At 56.0% G+C, this 16,980-nt stretch overlaps 1 protein-coding gene across 3 annotated transcripts in view; it reads left to right on the forward strand.

Annotated features, from left to right (window-relative positions):
- The window catches only part of MEGF8 (multiple EGF like domains 8), a 52,746-nt gene that overhangs the window by 27,697 nt on the left and 8,069 nt on the right, over positions 1-16,980 (forward strand). For all 3 annotated transcript variants that reach the window (XM_015124043.3, XM_015124044.3, XM_077982889.1), the window contains 17 exons: positions 210-342; positions 1,377-1,624; positions 1,702-1,812; positions 1,961-2,079; positions 2,400-2,607; positions 3,045-3,225; positions 3,771-3,934; positions 4,720-4,864; positions 6,695-6,926; positions 8,012-8,135; positions 8,306-8,519; positions 8,895-9,109; positions 14,622-14,829; positions 15,009-15,168; positions 15,694-15,886; positions 16,358-16,528; positions 16,835-16,965. In XM_015124043.3, coding sequence (XP_014979529.2) covers positions 210-342; positions 1,377-1,624; positions 1,702-1,812; positions 1,961-2,079; positions 2,400-2,607; positions 3,045-3,225; positions 3,771-3,934; positions 4,720-4,864; positions 6,695-6,926; positions 8,012-8,135; positions 8,306-8,519; positions 8,895-9,109; positions 14,622-14,829; positions 15,009-15,168; positions 15,694-15,886; positions 16,358-16,528; positions 16,835-16,965 — 2,957 coding nt within the window. The remainder of the gene's footprint in view (positions 1-209; positions 343-1,376; positions 1,625-1,701; positions 1,813-1,960; positions 2,080-2,399; positions 2,608-3,044; positions 3,226-3,770; positions 3,935-4,719; positions 4,865-6,694; positions 6,927-8,011; positions 8,136-8,305; positions 8,520-8,894; positions 9,110-14,621; positions 14,830-15,008; positions 15,169-15,693; positions 15,887-16,357; positions 16,529-16,834; positions 16,966-16,980) is intronic.

Genomic DNA, 16,980 nt, shown 5'->3' on the forward strand with positions numbered 1-16,980 from the left:
GCCTGATAGATGAGCCATGTCTACTTTGGACACAGGAAGGGGAGTGGTTGCCTCCCTGCCATAGTTTGACAGTCTCCCCTGGATGTTCAAACAGCCCATTTCCCAGTCTCAGATTGCCTCCCCCTCTTGAACCTCTCCTTCTCCCAGACTCCAGGTGCCCTCGTTCTCATCCTCATTGTCTCCTAATCCTCGATTCTGCACCCCTCTAGCTGAGCTACGTCCTGGCCTTTGATGGATTCCCACGCTTCCTGGACACTGGTGTTGTCCAGTCGGACCGAAGCCTCATAGCTGCCTTCTGCGGCCAGCGACGGGACAGACCCCTCACTGTTCAGGCCCTGTCTGGTATGGGGGCTGGGGAAGTGGGACCTCTTAGTCCTGGGCTATGTATCCCTTGCCCCCGAACTCATCACCTGAAGTGGGCGCAGGACCTGGGTCTGCCACTGCTTGTGGGGTGATGTAGTCCCTCACCATCTCTGGACCTCATTGTCCTTAGTTGAGAGGAAAATAGGATTGTGTTGGCTGAGCTATGTCTGCAGAGAGAAGGGCTGAATGAGACATGTCTCTGGGGCACATAGAATGTGGCTGGTGTGAGGACTCCACACCACTCACTCTTTCCAGCTAGACTGGAGTGTAGTAGCGCAATCTCAACTCACTGCAACTTCTGCCTCCCGGGCTCCAGCGATTCTCCTGCCTCAGCCTCCCAAGTAACTGGGATTACAGGCATATGCCACCATGCCTGGCTACTTTTTGTATTTTTAGTAGAGATGGGGTTTCACCATGTTGGACAGTCTGGTCTTGAACTCCTGACCTCAAGTGATTCGCCCACCTTGGCCTCCCAAAGTGCTGGGATTACAGGCATAAGCCACCATGCCCGGCCTATATATATAACTTTATTGAGGCATATTTTATATATCGTAACATATCAAGTAATTCCTGTCCCACCTGCCCCCAAATCACTATCTTTTCTAAAGAGATCCAGTCTTATGTAAGGGCAGTAGGAGTTGTAGAAGGTTTGGAGCTTGCTGAGGACAGGGCCCAATTCACGTTTTGAGGATCACTGGGCCACCATGAGTGGGGAGGAGTGTAGGCAGCCAGGAGAACCAGTAGGGGATGAGTACCAGTGTCCAGGTGAGACGGGACTTGGGCTTGGATAGCAGCTCAGGAGGTAGCTATCAGTTGGTGAGAGATTTAGGCTTGAAGATCAATCTTGATGGGTTGGCCGAGGGAGGGGGTGCAGACTGGTTCATCCTGGCGATGATTATGAATAATATGGTGCCTTCCTTCCCCGCCCAGTCACACTGGGTTTTCTCAGCATCTGGGGTTGGATGGGGCAGGAGCATGGCTTTGCTACCAGCCTCTGGCCTCTCTCCCCACAGGGCTGCTGGTGCTGCACTGGGAGGCCAATGGCTCCTCATCCTGGGGCTTCAATGCTTCGGTGGGCTCCGCCCGCTGTGGGTCAGGGGGTCCTGGGAGCTGCCCAGTCCCCCAGGAATGCGTGCCCCAGGACGGTGCTGCAGGTGCGGGGCTCTGCCGATGTCCTCAAGGCTGGGCTGGCCCACACTGCCGGATGGCTCTGTGTCCTGAGAACTGCAATGCCCACACTGGGGCAGGAACTTGTAACCAGGTACAGGTGGGAGAGGTCAAGCCTGGTGGGACAGGGCTGGTGATCAGGGCTCCCCTGAGTCCCTTGTCATCCTCCAGAGCCTGGGTGTGTGCATCTGTGCCGAAGGCTTCGGGGGTCCTGACTGCGCCACCAAGTTGGATGGTGGGCAGCTGGTCTGGGAGACCCTCATGGACAGCCGCCTCTCAGCCGTGAGTTGCGGGTACCCACTGTCTAGGGATGGTTGCCCCCAGGTCGTTCTCCCACCTCCACTCCTGGTACCACCCCTACACCCTACACCCAGGCCTGGCACTTTGTCCTGACCCTAGCCTGATCCCTGACGTCCTCACCCACCCGTAGGACACTGCCAGCCGCTTCCTGCACCGCCTGGGCCACACCATGGTGGAGGGACCTGATGCCACCTTGTGGATGTTTGGGGGCCTGGGCCTGCCCCAGGGGCTGCTGGGAAACCTGTACAGGTGAGGACTGCCCTAGGCAGATGGGATTTACGAATGAGAGAAGGTCACCTCGGGATGCTAAGAGTCACCTCAGAGGAGTGCAGAAAAGCCTCTAAAGTAAAGGACAGCTCAAAGGATACTGGGACAGTTGTCACAGGAGGCTCACCCGGGGACACTTGGGGACCAGAGTACTTATTTAGGTGATGCTACCCCAGGGAATGGTGAGAGGATTGTCATAGGAAGGTCACCCCACGGGATGCAGGGACATCTGTCAGGCAGGGTCACCTTGAAAGATGCTGAGATGATTATAATGAGGTTGCTTTTTTGCACCCTGGCCCCAGGTACTCAGTGAGTGAGCGGCGGTGGACACAGATGCTGGCGGGAGCTGAGGATGGGGGCCCAGGCCCATCGCCCCGCTCCTTCCATGCAGCTGCATATGTGCCTGCTGGCCGTGGTGCCATGTATCTGCTGGGGGGACTCACCGCTGGGGGTGTCACCCGTGATTTCTGGGTCCTCAACCTCACCACCCTGCAATGGCGGCAGGAGAAGGTGAGCAACTCTCCCCAGCCCACTCCCCAGCCCTTCTGCTGGGCCCTGACAGAGACAGCTGTGGTAGCTCCTGCCAGCTTCACCCCCAGAGGAAACAGAAGCCCTGGACTTGAATTTCCTCAGCCATCCTGGGGCACACTGTTGTCTCGAGCCAGTCCTGGGCTGGGACACAGCTTCACTCAGCAGCAGAGAGAGGCCAGGGGAGCAAGGGCTTCCCAAAGCCACACTTCCCAAAGCCACACCAGGCTTGGGCAGGTGGAAATGCCAAGGGGCCCACTGTGCACCTGCCAGGACCCAGGCTGGTCTGACTGGCCCCTGGGGGGTCACTCCTTCCTTAGTACTTCAGGGAGGACTCTGGGGGGCTGAGGATCGCTTCTACCCACAAGGTGACCCCTGACCTCTAGCCCCATCGGTGACCTTGGCCCTCCATCCCTCAGGCCCCCCAGACCGTGGAGCTGCCAGCCGTTGCTGGTCACACCCTTACTGCCCGCCGAGGCCTATCTCTGCTCCTGGTGGGCGGTTATTCCCCGGAAAATGGCTTCAACCAGCAGCTGCTTGAGTACCAGCTGGCGACCGGCACCTGGGTGTCAGGAGCCCAGAGCGGGACACCCCCCACAGGTGGGGCTGGGGACCGGGAGGGGACAGCTCCCATGGACCTCCCGGGCATCCAGGCTTCCTGTGGGCTCTCCGTCCACTCCTGTGCTCTGTGGCCACCTGTTTCCCTCTCTTTCCTGCCCATACGCAGATTCTCAGGACCCCCTCTTGAATGTTGACGTTCTCTGTCTGTCCTTCCCAGACTCCATAATTAACTGCCCACTCCTGGCCACATGTGGCCACCGTCCCCCGCCCCCAGGCTCTGAGCTCCCTGCTCCTCAGGGTTTCTTCCTCAATCTCACTTCCTTTCTTTGATCGCTGTCCCCTAGACATTCTGGATGCCCTGTCTCCCTCCCGAGAGCCTGGTAGAACTTCCTGCCAGTTGAGGACTCCCTTCTCTTTCCCAGAGTCTCTAGTGATTGTCTGTTCGAACCCAAGTGAGAGGGATGGGTGGAGAGAGGCTCCCAGGCCTCCAGCCTCAGTGGTCACTGAACAGGGGGACCGGGAGGTCACTGGGATCAGTGGTGTTGTCAGCCCCTCCCCCAGCCTGTCACCCTGCCCCTCACCAGGTCTCTACGGTCACTCCGCCGTCTACCATGAGGCCACCGACTCCCTCTATGTGTTTGGGGGGTTCCGATTCCATGTGGAGCTGGCAGCCCCATCCCCCGAGCTCTACTCCCTGCACTGTCCTGACCGCACCTGGAGCCTGCTGGCCCCTTCTCAGGGGGCAAAGGTCAGGAAAAGAGGCCCAGACCCATGGATGTATGGGGCAGGAGGGAGGGGCCCTCTTTCCCAGCGCCCCAGGTACTGGCTCCATCCCGGATTCCTGCTTCCCCTCCTTTCTGCGTTCCCTAACTAAGCTGATAACCCCACATCTCCCCTGCTTCCATCCCTGATTTGGAGGAGAGAACCTGAGGCCGGGAGGTCAGAGGCATGAGCTCTGCCCAGCTCTGTCCTGACTTGGTGTGGCCCTGGCAGGCCCCTTCCCCGTCCTGGGTTTTTCCACTCATACAAAGCAGGACCGAGGCTCCCTGCTCTTTCTGCCTTCAAGGCCAAGGAGAATGTGTGTAGGAGGGCAGGGAGCCCTGTCTGCACTGGTTAGAGAGGCTGGTGGTTTCAGTCTACACGTTTCCAAGCCCGTCTTGGGGGCAAGGGGCTAGAAGCAAGAGACTTGAGCCTCACCCCCAGGACGCCCCCACTGTCTCTAGGGAGATTGTGTGAGGAATGTGGGTGGCTCATCTCAAGGGGTCTGGGCTAAGTTCCTAGGGAGCAGCCTGGGTCATGGGGGTTCCGGGAACTCAGGAAGGAGATGGTTCTGTGGGCTGCTCTTGCCGGCACAGGAGGTTTCCTGGAGGAAATCTCACCTCACCTGAAGGAGGTGAGATTTGATGAGAGTTAGGATTGGGTGGGCTGCGGGGGGCAGGTAGAGAAGTGCAGGGGTGACTGGAGGGCTGAGAGGGAGCAGAGGACAGCTCTGACAGCTGTCCTGTCCGCCCCCCTACCCCATCTCCCCAACAGCCCCGTCCCCGGCTTTTCCATGCCTCAGCCCTGTTAGGGGACACCATGGTGGTTCTTGGGGGGCGCTCGGACCCTGACGAGTTCAGCAGCGACGTTCTGCTCTACCAAGTCAACTGCAATGCCTGGCTTCTGCCCGACCTCACCCGTAAGTCCCCATTGTGGCTCCCAGGAGGCTGAGGGACATTGAGGAGGAGCCCCATACCCGTCCTGGGACTCCCACTCCTCAGGAGTCACTGGGCCCCTGTAGACCCACTGGCAGAGCTCCCTTCCTTCTATGTTATCTAAACACCAGGAGATGCCCTCCTTCCTTTTTTTTTTTCTTAGAGAAGTTTATTTTTTATTCTGACTGTAAAAGTAACAATGTTCACTGTATATAATTTGTAAAATAGGAAGGGAAAAAAACACCCATAATCCCCCTCTCTAGAGACAACCACTATTAGACATGGGGGTGTTTCCTGCCAGTCTTTGCTGTTCATAGGTTAGAAGCGTGCCTGTCACTTGCCTTTTTATTTCAATGTTGTGAGTGACTGTTGTGAGTGTGCTTCTGCGTCTGTCTTCTTTCCTTTTTGCTTCTCTGTCTGATCCTTTGTCTCTTTTTCTGTTTTTGTTAGAGACAGGGTCTCACTCTGTGCCCAGGCTGGAGTGCAGTGATGCTATGTTGGCTCACTGTAGCATCTGCCTTCCAGGCTCAAGCAAGCAATCCTCCCTCCTCAGCCTCCCGAGTAGCTGAGACTACAGCACGCCACCAGGCCTGAATAATTTTTTTTTTTTTGTAGAGACACGTTTTTACTGTGTTGCCCAGGCTGTTCTTGAACTCCTGGGCCCAAGCAGTCTACCTGCCCCAGCCTCCCAAAGTGCTGGGATTTAATTCCCTTTTTCTCTTAATCTGTCTTTTCCACTACTTCATGTCTGTCTCTCTCAATTTTGTTTTTGAGGATTTAAAACAATTGAGGTGAAAGTCGCATAACATAAAATTAACCATCTTTTTTTTTTTTTTTTTGAGATGGAGTCTCACTCTGTCGCCCAGGCTGGAGGGCAGTGGTGCGATCTCGGCTCACTGCAAGCTCCGCCTCCTGGGTTCACGCCATTCTCCTGCCTCAGCCTCCTGAGGAGCTGGGACTACAGGCGCCTGCCTCCACGCCCGGCTAATTTTTTGTGTTTTTAGTAGAGACGGGGTTTCACCATATTGGCCAGGATGGTCTCGATCTCCTGACTTCATGATCCATCTGCCTTGGCCTCCCAAAGTGCTAGGATTATAGGCATGAGCCACGTGCCCGGTCAAAATTAACCATCTTAAAAATGCATTGGTGGGGCCAGGCACAGTCGCCTGTAGTCCCAGCTACTCAGGAGACTGAGGCAGGAGAATGGCGTGAACCCGGGAGGCGGAGCTTGCAGTGAGCCGAGATTACACCACTGCCCTCCAGCCTGGACGACAGAGTGAGACTCCATCTCAAAAAAAAAAAAAAAAAAAAAAATGCATTGGTGGCCTGGCGCAGTGGCTCTCCCTTTTTTTTTTTTTTTGCTTGCTGTCTCTCCTCATGTATTTCCTCTGTTTCTGCTCTTTTTTTTTTTTTTTTTGAGACATGGTCTTGTTCTGTTGCCCAGGCTGGAGTGCAGTGCACTGCAGCCTCAACCTCCTGGGCTCAAGTGATCCTTCTACTTTAGCCTTCCAAGTAGCTGGGGCCACAGGTGCATACCACCATGCCCCACTAATTTTTTATTGTTTATAGAGACGAGGTCTTTCTATGTTGCCCAGGCTGGTCTTGAACTCCTGGGCTCAAGCAGTCCTCCCGCCTCAGCCTCCCAAAGTGTTGGGATCAGAGGTGTGAGTCACCACATTTGGTCTTGTTTCTGCTCTCCTTTGACCCTGTGTTTCTCCTCTCTCCCTGCATCCTTCTCTGACTGGCATCATGGTGTGGGTCTCTTCCTGGAGTCTCCTGCTCTCTCTTTGTCTGAATACCCCATCTTTCCTTAGGCCCAGCCTCTGTGGGACCCCCAGTGGAGGAGTCTGTGGCCCATGCTGTGGCAGCAGTCGGGGGCCGCCTGTACATCTCCGGGGGTTTCGGGGGAGTGGCCCTGGGCCGCCTGCTGGCACTGACCCTGCCCCCTGACCCCTGCCGCCTGCTATCCTCACCCGAAGCTTGTAACCAGTCTGGGGCCTGCACCTGGTGCCATGGGGCCTGCTTGTCCGGGGATCAGGCCCACAGGTAACCATGGCGACCATGGCAGGCAGTGGGGAGTGGAGCCCTCTGAAGGGGGTCCTGTGCTAGGCCACACCAGGACAGAGGCCTCAGGAGTACACTGTCTGGTTCAGGAAAGGGGTGAATCACCGCAGGCAGGGTGGCCGGGGGAGCTCTGAGTGGGGACACCTGCCTGGGACTGGGGTCTCATGCAAGAATACTTGCTGGAGGAGCTGAGTCTGAGCTGGGCCATAAAAGAACGGTAGAGTGGAGACCATCAGTGATTCAGAAGTGAGGCTGAGACTGGAAGCCGGAGGGGGTCAGTTCAGACAGGGCTTCCCGTGCCTGGCAGAGGCACTGGCTCCATCCAGCTCCGCAGACTCCTCAGCTGCGGTTCCGGGAATCCAGACATCCTGGACACTGAAAGTGCTTTCCTAAGCTTAGCACAGACTCACCTGGCTGCCAGTCACCCTCACTGACGTGAGGCTAATAGTGAGCCTTATTCGCCCAGTGGGTGTGTTGTCAGTTACTACAAGAATGTTAATGGTTTGATTACGGGGTGCTCCTTCCCCCAGACCCTACTGGAGGTGTTGTGTAACAGTGGGTACACCCACTGCTCTTCTAAAATCCAGAACAGTCTGAAATGTGTGTACCTCTTGGGATTTGGGGTAAGGGATTGTGGACCCCCACTGTGCAGGGCAGGGAGCCATGGAAGAAGGCCTGAGCAGGACAGGGCAGGGATGGACCTAGGCAGTGAGATCCCTGGAGCTGTTGTGAGGGGTAGAGTAACGAGAGGCTGCAGGTGGGGACCAGGTTGGGCAAGGGGCTGCAGGAATGGGGAGGAGGGGATGGTCAGAGAGAAATCCAGGAGGCAGAAGTCTTCGGTGGCTGCATGGGTGGGAGGACCTGTGGTGTGGTCCAGCATCTGCGGTCTGGGTGACAGGTGGATGTGGGACCATCTATTACCAAGTCGGGGTAGGGAGAGCCAGGCCTAGGAGGCCTGTGCTGTGTCCTGCTTGGGATGCAGGGTTGGGGACCTGCAGGACAGTGTCTGGGAGGCAGAAGGAGGGGATCTGGATGGATGTGAGTGAGCCAGGCCTCATTCCCTTTAGACTGGGCTGTGGGGGCTCCCCCTGCTCCCCAATGCCTCGCTCCCCGGAGGAATGTCGACGTCTCCGGACCTGCAGTGAGTGCCTGGCCCGCCATCCTCGGACCCTGCAACCTGGAGATGGAGAGGTGAGTGGTGGGGGAGACGGGGATGAGAAGCGGCAGGTGTAGGGCAGGGAGGTCCTTGTCTCCACTCTGGTCAACTGTCCCACCCACCCCAGGGTCTCAGGAACCACCGAGCTCTCAGCTGGCTCAGGAGGGGTGCTGAGGGCCCCATCCAGCCTGTCTTCCCTCACCAGGCATCCGCTCCCCGCTGTAAGTGGTGTACCAACTGCCCCGAGGGTGCTTGCATTGGACGCAATGGGTCCTGCACCTCTGAGAATGACTGTCGGATCAACCAGCGAGAGGTCTTCTGGGCAGGGAACTGCTCCGAGGCTGCGTGCGGGGCTGCCGACTGCGAGCAGTGCACGCGGGAGGGCAAATGCATGTGGACACGGCAGTTCAAGAGGACGGGTGAGCAGTGGGCCCAGTTCCTGAGAGGGGAGTCTTGGGGCCTGGACTCCTGGGTCTGAGGGAGGAGGGGCTGGGGGCCTGGACTCCTAAGTCTGAGGGAGGAGGGACTGGGCCTTGATTCCTGGGTCTGACGGAGGAGGGGCTGGGGGCCTGGACTCCTGGGTCTGAGGGAGGAGGGACTGGGCCTTGATTCCTGGGTCTGACGGAGGAGGGGCTGGGGGCCTGGACTCCTGGGTCTGAGGGAGGAGGGACTGGGCCTTGATTCCTGGGTCTGAGGGAGGAGGGGCTGGGCCTGAGCTCCTGGGTCTGAGGGAGGAGGGGCTGAGCTTGTGATCTCCTGGGTCTGAGGTTCTAATCCCCATGCCCCACCCCCAGGGGAGACCCGCCGCATCCTGTCCGTGCAGCCCACCTATGACTGGACCTGTTTCAGCCACTCTCTGCTGAATGTGTCCCCCATGCCGGTGGAATCATCACCCCCACTGCCCTGCCCCACCCCTTGTCACCTCCTACCCAACTGCACCTCCTGCCTGGACTCTAAGGGAGCGGATGGGGGCTGGCAGCACTGTGTCTGGAGCAGCAGCCTGCAGCAGGTACTGTACCCAGCCAGGACCATGCCAGGCAAGGGCCCGGGCAGGTCTCCCTCCTCTCTGCCCTGGCAGGGACCTTTCTTCCACCATCTCCTCCACCCTCCTTCCATCTCCCTGGCTCTAGCCACAGTCCTGCTTCCTTCTGGTGCCACCATCTCTTTCCTCCCTCGTTGCCTTGTGAGGGTCCCTGCTGTGTCCTCCAGCCATGCTTCTGTGTGTTTCCACTTTCCCAGCCCCCAGCCTCTGCCTCTCCAACTCTTGTCCATGGTATCATGGTCTCCTCATCCTTTCCATGACTTTAAACATTTTTAAATTTAATTTTTATTGTTAATTTTGTTGATATAATTCATAGGTTCACATCCACGACTCTTAATACTTTCCTCTTCAACCTCCCAAACCTTTTCTGTTTCCCTCCTCTCTCTCTTTCTCTCTCTACCGATGGAACTTTTGGTTGTAAGAAAGAGACACTCCCTCGAGCTGGTTTTGTTATAAGGAAGTGGGGGTATTTGATGGACTCTGAGAGTAGGAAGTGTTGATGCTCTGCCGCTCTCAGGCCACATGACCCATAATCTTCTCAGCTGTTCTCTGCACTTCTCCATTGTCTGCTTTCTCTCGGCCTGATGTCAACACACATGGCCTCAGATGGTGGCCTTGACTCCCAGTATAGATGCCTTCTAATTCCAGAGACCACGTTCATCTCTGTGTTTGTCGGTTAGCTCACATTCTCGAGGAGAAACTCTGACTTAGTGCACGAGCTACATGTCCAGCCTTGGTGTAGTGGGATGTGGCCAGGGAGGGCTAGGAGCATGCCGTTCAAATGTGGCAGGTCAGATCTAGGCCTCTTCTAGGCTGTGGGGTGGAGAGATCATTCCTGAAGGTGGGTGTGGCCTAGGCAGGCATGTGTGTACCCGTGACAGTCCACCCCTTGGACTGCCCAGCGCATGCTCTCTTGTTTCCAGAAAGTCCATTCCAAAGATGCTTCCGCCTGACATGATTAAACTGTTGCGGTGGCAGACAAAGGCATTCGTACCCCACCCCACTGCCCCCCAGTGGGAGACAAGACACATTCACCTCCCACTGTCCCATGTGGAAGCACTGTCACTCAGCCAGAGTCCACTCCTCATTCATACTTCGATTGTGCAAGACCCACTGGAGGCAAAACTACTCACCATCCCACAACCCATGAACTAAGTGATCAGTCCAGCCACCCAGACACTAGTAGACAACAGTGCAGGGATGTGGGACACTTGCCATTTTGAGAGGTGGACTAAAGAAACCAACAATGCTTCATGGAAATCCGAGACCAGGAGGGCAGGGTGTGGAGGACCAAGAATCCCACAGACCTTGGCATCCAGTGCTAGGAGCCCTGCCTGGGAGTGGTACATTAGCTCTCACCGGGAGGTAGTTTGCCTTGTGATCAAAAGCTCAGGCTGTGAAGTCAGTGGGGTCTGGGTTTGACTCCAGCTTGGCCACTTCCTGGCTGTTTGACTTTGGATGAGTGACTTCCCCTCTCCGAGACCTCAGGGAGAGTTAGCTAAAATGGGAATCATTTCACTAGATCCTGTCCCCTAGGGAGGTTGTACCATTTAAGTGGGGGATAATTTACTTAGAGCATAGAGCAATGCCTGCCATTCAGGAAGGACTAAAAAATGGTTAATGATCATGATCATTGTTACTGTAATGAGCAGTGGTGAGAGGGCCAATCTGGCTGACCCAAGTCCTGCCACTGGGAGGGTTCCCAGTCTCCATTGTATGGGACACACCAAGAGGGTGGCTGCGGGAACTCCCCATGGGGGCTCTCGATGTGGCCAGAAGGGCAGAAGCCCCTGTGATTTTGGTCTGTGGTAAAGCAGGGGCCTCTTGTCTCCAAGCCTGGGGTTCTACTGGTGGTATGGGTACTCCCCAGATATTATTGAAATTTCCATCATTTATCTTTGTGGGAGCTCCAGGAACCAGAAGGCATACCCACAGTCCTGTGGGCATGCACTGTTCCCCCAGCCTCTTGGTGCCTGCCAGGTTCTCACATGCCTGAAGAGCTGGGATGGCTAAGGAGATTGGGGAGTGGCCAGGAGGGAGGCAAGGGGATGAGGTGGGGCCAGTGAATTGGAGAGCACAGCCTGCTCACAGGGGCCAGACGAGCATAGTGTTGATGGTGTATGTGAATGTGAGAGGGGACTTTTGCCAGACCTTCTATGAAACCTCATAGCTTTAAAGTGCTGGCTTAGCTGGGTGTGGTGGCTCAGGCCTATAATCTCAACACTTCAAGAAGCTGAGACAGATTGATTGCTTGAGGCCAGGAGTTCGAGATCTGCCTGGGCAACATAGCAAAACCCTCATCTCTACAAAAAAAAAAAAAAATTAGCCAGGTATGGTGGTGTGTGTCTGTAGTCCCAGCTACTTGGGAGGCTGAGGTGGGAGGATCACTTGTGCCTGGGAGGTTGAGGCTGCAGTGAGCCATGATTATGGCATTGCACTCCAGCCTAGGTGACAGAGCGAGACCCCATCTCTAAAACAAAAGAAAACAAAACAAAAAAAATTAGTCTGGGCGCTGTGGCTCACGCCTGTAATCCCAGCACTTTGGGAGGCCAAGGTGGGTGGATCATGAGGTCAGGAGTTCAAGACCAACCTGACCAATATGGTGAAACCCTGTCTCTACTAAAAATACAGAAATTAGCCAGGCGCGGTGGCACATGCCTGTAATCCCAGCTACTCGGGAGGCTGAGGCAGGAGAGTCGCTTGAACTTGGGTGGCAGAGGTTGCAGTGAGCTGAGATTGTGCCACTGCACTCTAGCCTCGGTGACAGAGTAAAACTCTGTCTAAAAAAAAAAAAAAAAAGAAGTGTTGGCTTAGATTCCACCACACAAATCAAACATAACAGGTGAGACCTGTTGTGATTTGGCTCAAGGGCTGCCTGATTCTAACCTTCCAGCATTGTTCTTTTTTTCTTTTTTTCTTTTTTTTTTTTTTGAGACGGAGTCTCGCTGTGCCGCCCAGGCTGGAGTGCAGTGGCCGGATCTCAGCTCACTGCAAGCTCCGCCTCCCGGGTTCACGCCATTCTCCTGCCTCAGCCTCCCGAGTAGCTGGGACTACAGGCGTCCGCCACATCGCCCGGCTAGTTTTTTGTATTTTTTTTAGTAGAGACGGGGTTTCACCGTGTTAGCCAGGATAGTCTCGATCTCCTGACCTCGTGATCCACCCGTCTCGGCCTCCCAGAGTGCTGGGATTACAGGCTTGAGCCACCGCGCCCGGCCTCTTTTTTTCTTTTTTTGGAAACGGAGTCTCGCTCTGTCGCCTAGGCTGTAGTGCAATGGTGCGATCTCAGCTCACTGCAGTCTCCACCTCCTGAGTTCGAGTGATTCTCCTGCCTCAGCCTCCTGAGTAGCTGGGACTACAGACGCATGCCACCACACCCGGCTAATTTTTGTATTTTTAGTAGAGACCGGGTGTCACCATATTGGCCAGGCTGGGCTCGAACTCCTGGCCTTTTGATCCACCTGCCTTGGCTTCCCAAAGTGCTGGGATTACAGGTGTGAGCCACCGCCTGGCCCAGCATTGTTCTTTTTAATGACTTTGGCCTGTGAGTCTGGGGCAGGCAGCAAAGACACCCTTCTCTGGTCTGCCTCCTTCCTCCCATCCACCCTCCCTCTCTTCAGCGAATTTATCATTGAGCACCTTCTTTCTGCTGGGCGCTTTGCTAGGCTGGGGGGAATGTCAGCAGACGAGTTAGAGTCCTGCTCTCAGAACTTATGTTCATACACCTTTTCCATGAACTCAGGAAATGCAGTGTATGGTGTTGGGCATCTTTGCATTTGGTCACTAGGGAGATCACTGCAGAAAGTGCTGTCCAGGACTGAGGATTCAGGGTGCTCTACCCCTCCCAGATTGTCCCACCATCTGCCAACAAGCGTCCTAAATTTAGATCTGGAAGCCCAGCCCAGCAGAGAATTTGCCTCTGGCAGTTCAGCAAGTCTCAGCTCTTTGCAGGCCCCTCAGTGGGCTCAGAGCTCCAGCCACAGCAGTCAGGGTTTTCTATTTTAGGATTCCATGGTTGCTTTGCCTTTTCTTAAGTGCTTTCAGGCAGCCAGCGCAGATTAATCTCTTTCCTCTTATACTTCACTTATGGCCCAAGCAATAAATAAAATGCCTGTATTATACACTGAGGTAAGTTCCCAAGAGCCTGAATCTCATTGTGCACATTTTTGGGGTCCTGACATATAAATATGGCTTGTGAGTTGCTACCCACCCCCTAACCAAGGACTCATCAGCTTCTCAGTGTGGGGTGGGAGAAGCCTTTTTTTTGTTTTTGCCTCAGCAGCCACATTTTTTCTTCTTTTTCTTTTTCTTTTTCTTTTTTTTTTGAGACGAGTCTCGCTGTGTCGCCCAGGCTGGAGTGCAGTGACACGATCTCGGCTCACTGCAAGCTCTGCCTCCCGGGTTCACGCCATTCTCCTGCCTCAGCCTCCTGTGTAGCCGGGACTACAGGCACCCGCCACCACACCCGGCTAATTTTTTCTATTTTTAGTAGAGACGGGGTTTCACCGTGTTAGCCAGGATGGACTCGATCTCCTGACCTCGTGATCCACCCGCCTTGGCCTCCCAAAGTGCTGGGATTACATTTTTCTAAGAAACTGGTTTGCAGCCCCACTCCTGATACTCTTTTCTATCTGTTTCTCGGATCGTTGCCATTGTTCCTTTACCTGGAAGAAACAGAAGCGCTCTTAGTGAGGAGGGGAACTCCCTCCACCAATACAGTGGTACCTGTTGGAACCCAGGGTAGAAAGTACAGCAGGGCCTCATGAGGAACTGGAGACAGAGCCTGGACAGCTGCCTTTCCATCTGTCTTTGGGGCACGTGGTTCTCATCTCTGTCTCTTTCTGCAGCCTGCTCTTTTCCTGTCTGTCTGCGTCCTCTTTCTTTGATCATCATTTGCTTATCTAAACAATCCCTTCTACCCAAGTCTACATGATCTTCCAGTTTATTTTCTTTTTTTGAGACAGGGTCTTACTCTGTTGTCCAGGCTGGAGTGCAGTGGTGCAGTCACGACTCATTGCAGCCTCAATCTCCCGGGCCCACAAAATCCTTCCACCTCAGCCTCCCAAGTAGCTGGGTCTATAGGTGTGTGCCACCATGCCCAGCTAATTTTTTATTTTTTGTAGAGATGGTGTCTCACTGTGCTGCCCAGGCTGGTCTGGAACTCTTGGGCTCAAGTGATCCTTCCACTGTAGCCTCGCAAAGTATTGGGATTACAGGTGTGAGCCACTGTGGCCAGGCAACCTTCCAGTTTCAAGATCCTCCCTAGCCCGACTTCCAGCCTTGGGGTGTAGTTACAAATGCTTGAGAGGGAAAACCTGAAGACCCCAGTTAGTGTCCACTTTGCTCTACCTGTCTGTGGCCAGGGAGGGGCGAGACCTCAAAGAGGGTGTGGTCTGGGAAGATACCCAGAATGTGTTTGTTTAACCTTATTTCCCCACCTCTCTCTTCCCTGCATCCCCATCCCCCTCCCCTCCCCATACAGTGTCTGAGCCCTTCCTACCTGCCACTGCGATGTATGGCCGGAGGCTGTGGGCGGCTGCTCCGGGGACCTGAGAGCTGCTCCCTGGGCTGTGCTCAGGCAACCCAGTGTGCCTCGTGCCTGCGGCGCCCCCATTGTGGCTGGTGTGCCTGGGGGGGGCAGGATGGAGGCGGCCGCTGCATGGAGGGTGGACTCAGCGGCCCCCGTGATGGTGAGAGGGCTTTGGACATGGGGGAGAGGGATTGGCCCTTGGCTGGTGTCTGATACAGTGAACATGGGGGTACTGGGCCAGACCCAGAGGTGGGACTCAGAGGAAGCAGGAGGGAGGGCCTAGGCGGCTGGGGCAGGTGGTACAGAGGTCCAGGTAAAACGCTATATCCCTGGTGCTAGGGCTGACGTGTGGGCGTCCGGGGGCCTCCTGGGCCTTCCTGTCTTGCCCCCCCGAGGACGAGTGTGCAAACGGGCACCACGACTGCAACGAGACGCAGAATTGCCACGACCAGCCCCATGGCTATGAGTGCAGCTGCAAGACAGGCTACACCATGGACAAGTGAGGCTGCAGGTGGCGCGGGGCCAGACAGGCTAGGGTGGGAGAGTCTGTGGGAGCAGTAATGGATGAGGCCTAGAGCCAAGCAGGATGGAAGAAAAGAAAGCTTGAGGCATGAAGGCAGTGGGATTGATCCCGGAAGGGCAAGTGTGGTGAGACTGAGCAGGGAAGAATGAGTTTCATAGGGTACCCCAGTGGCCAGGCACAGTGACTCATGCCTGTAATACCAGCACTTTGGGAGGCCAAGGCAGGTGGATCACTTAAGGCCAGGAGTTTGAGACCAGCCCATAGGGAGACCCCATCTCTACAAAAAAATCAAAAAAAGAATAGGGTACCCTCAAAAGAGGAGAGGGGTTGTGGGCTACACCTGGAGCGGGTGGTGGGCTAGATCCTGAAGAGGAGATAGCAATGGGACAGAGCAGGGATGAGCAGCCAGTTGAGAAGAGGGTGGGGTAGTGGGTTGGGCGCTAGGCCATGGAGCCATGGGGAGGGTGGCCACCTGCCCTGACCCCCACTTTGCCCCTGCAGCGTGACAGGGCTGTGCCGCCCTGTGTGCGCCCAGGGCTGCGTGAACGGCTCATGCGTGGAGCCCGACCACTGCCGCTGCCACTTTGGCTTTGTGGGCCGCAACTGCTCCACAGAATGCCGCTGCAACCGCCACAGTGAATGTGCTGGTGTTGGGGCGCGCGACCACTGCCTGCTCTGCCGCAACCACACCAAGGTGGGCCTTCTGGGGCCTCAGACCCCTGACCCTGGGACCCAGGCCCTTGCTTGCCTTCTTCCCACACTCAGGCAGCTCACATCTCATTCTGAGCCCTGATAAGCCAGGAATAGATAAGCCAGAGCCTTGTCCCAGGGAGATGTGTGGAGACTTGGGAGACGCTGCCTGGGTTTGGATCCCAGAGGATCTGCCCTGGACTAGTGGACGGAGTGGGAGCTGGGCCAGGAGGACAGGCACGTGGAGGAGGATTTGAGATAATGGAGGGAAGGGCTTTTGAGCTCAGGACTTTGGGCTGCAGGTGTGCAAGGGAAGGCAGGGGCTAAATCCCAGGGAGGCTGGGATTGTCCAAACCAGGTAGCCGAGCCTCTGCTGCCCTCCCATGGGCTCTCAGAACCAGCCCCTGTGCCCCTCACGCCCTCCTACCCCAGGTGACTCTCCAGTCTCTCTGACCACCCTGTCCTCGGTTCTCAGGGCAGCCACTGTGAGCAGTGCCTCCCGCTGTTTGTGGGTTCAGCTGTTGGGGGCGGGACCTGCCGGCCTTGCCACACCTTCTGTCGTGGAAATAGCCACGTCTGCATCTCCAAGAAGGAGTTCGAAATGGCCAAGGGAGAGCCACAGAAGTACTCACTGGACCCAGAGGAGGTGAAAGAGAGTGGGGTCAGATGCCTGGGTCTGAGGGAGGAGGGGCTGGGGAGCTCCTGGGTCTGAGGGAGGAGGGGGCTGGAGACCTGGACCCTTGGGTCTGAGGGAGGAGGGGCTGGAGGCCTGGATTCCTGGGTCTGAGCATAGAGGCTGGAGTCTTGGACTCCTGGGTCTGAGGGAAGAAGGGCTGGGGCCTGGACTCCTGGGTCTGAGGGAGGAGAGGGTGGGAGCCTGGACTCCTGGGTCTGAGGGAAGGAGTGGGCTGGTCCATGCCTTTCTGTGATCACACTGTCCTTCCTTGGCCAGATTGAAAACTGGGTGACAGAGGGTCCTAGTGAAGACGAGGCCATGTGTGTGAACTGCCAGAATAACAGCTATGGGGAGAAATGCGAGAGCTGCCTGCAGGGCTACTTCCTTCTGGACGGGAAGTGCACTAAGTAAGAGGAACGGGG

The sequence above is a fragment of the Macaca mulatta genome, chromosome 19, assembly GCF_049350105.2.
Source record: "Macaca mulatta isolate MMU2019108-1 chromosome 19, T2T-MMU8v2.0, whole genome shotgun sequence".
NCBI lineage: Eukaryota > Metazoa > Chordata > Mammalia > Primates > Cercopithecidae > Macaca > Macaca mulatta.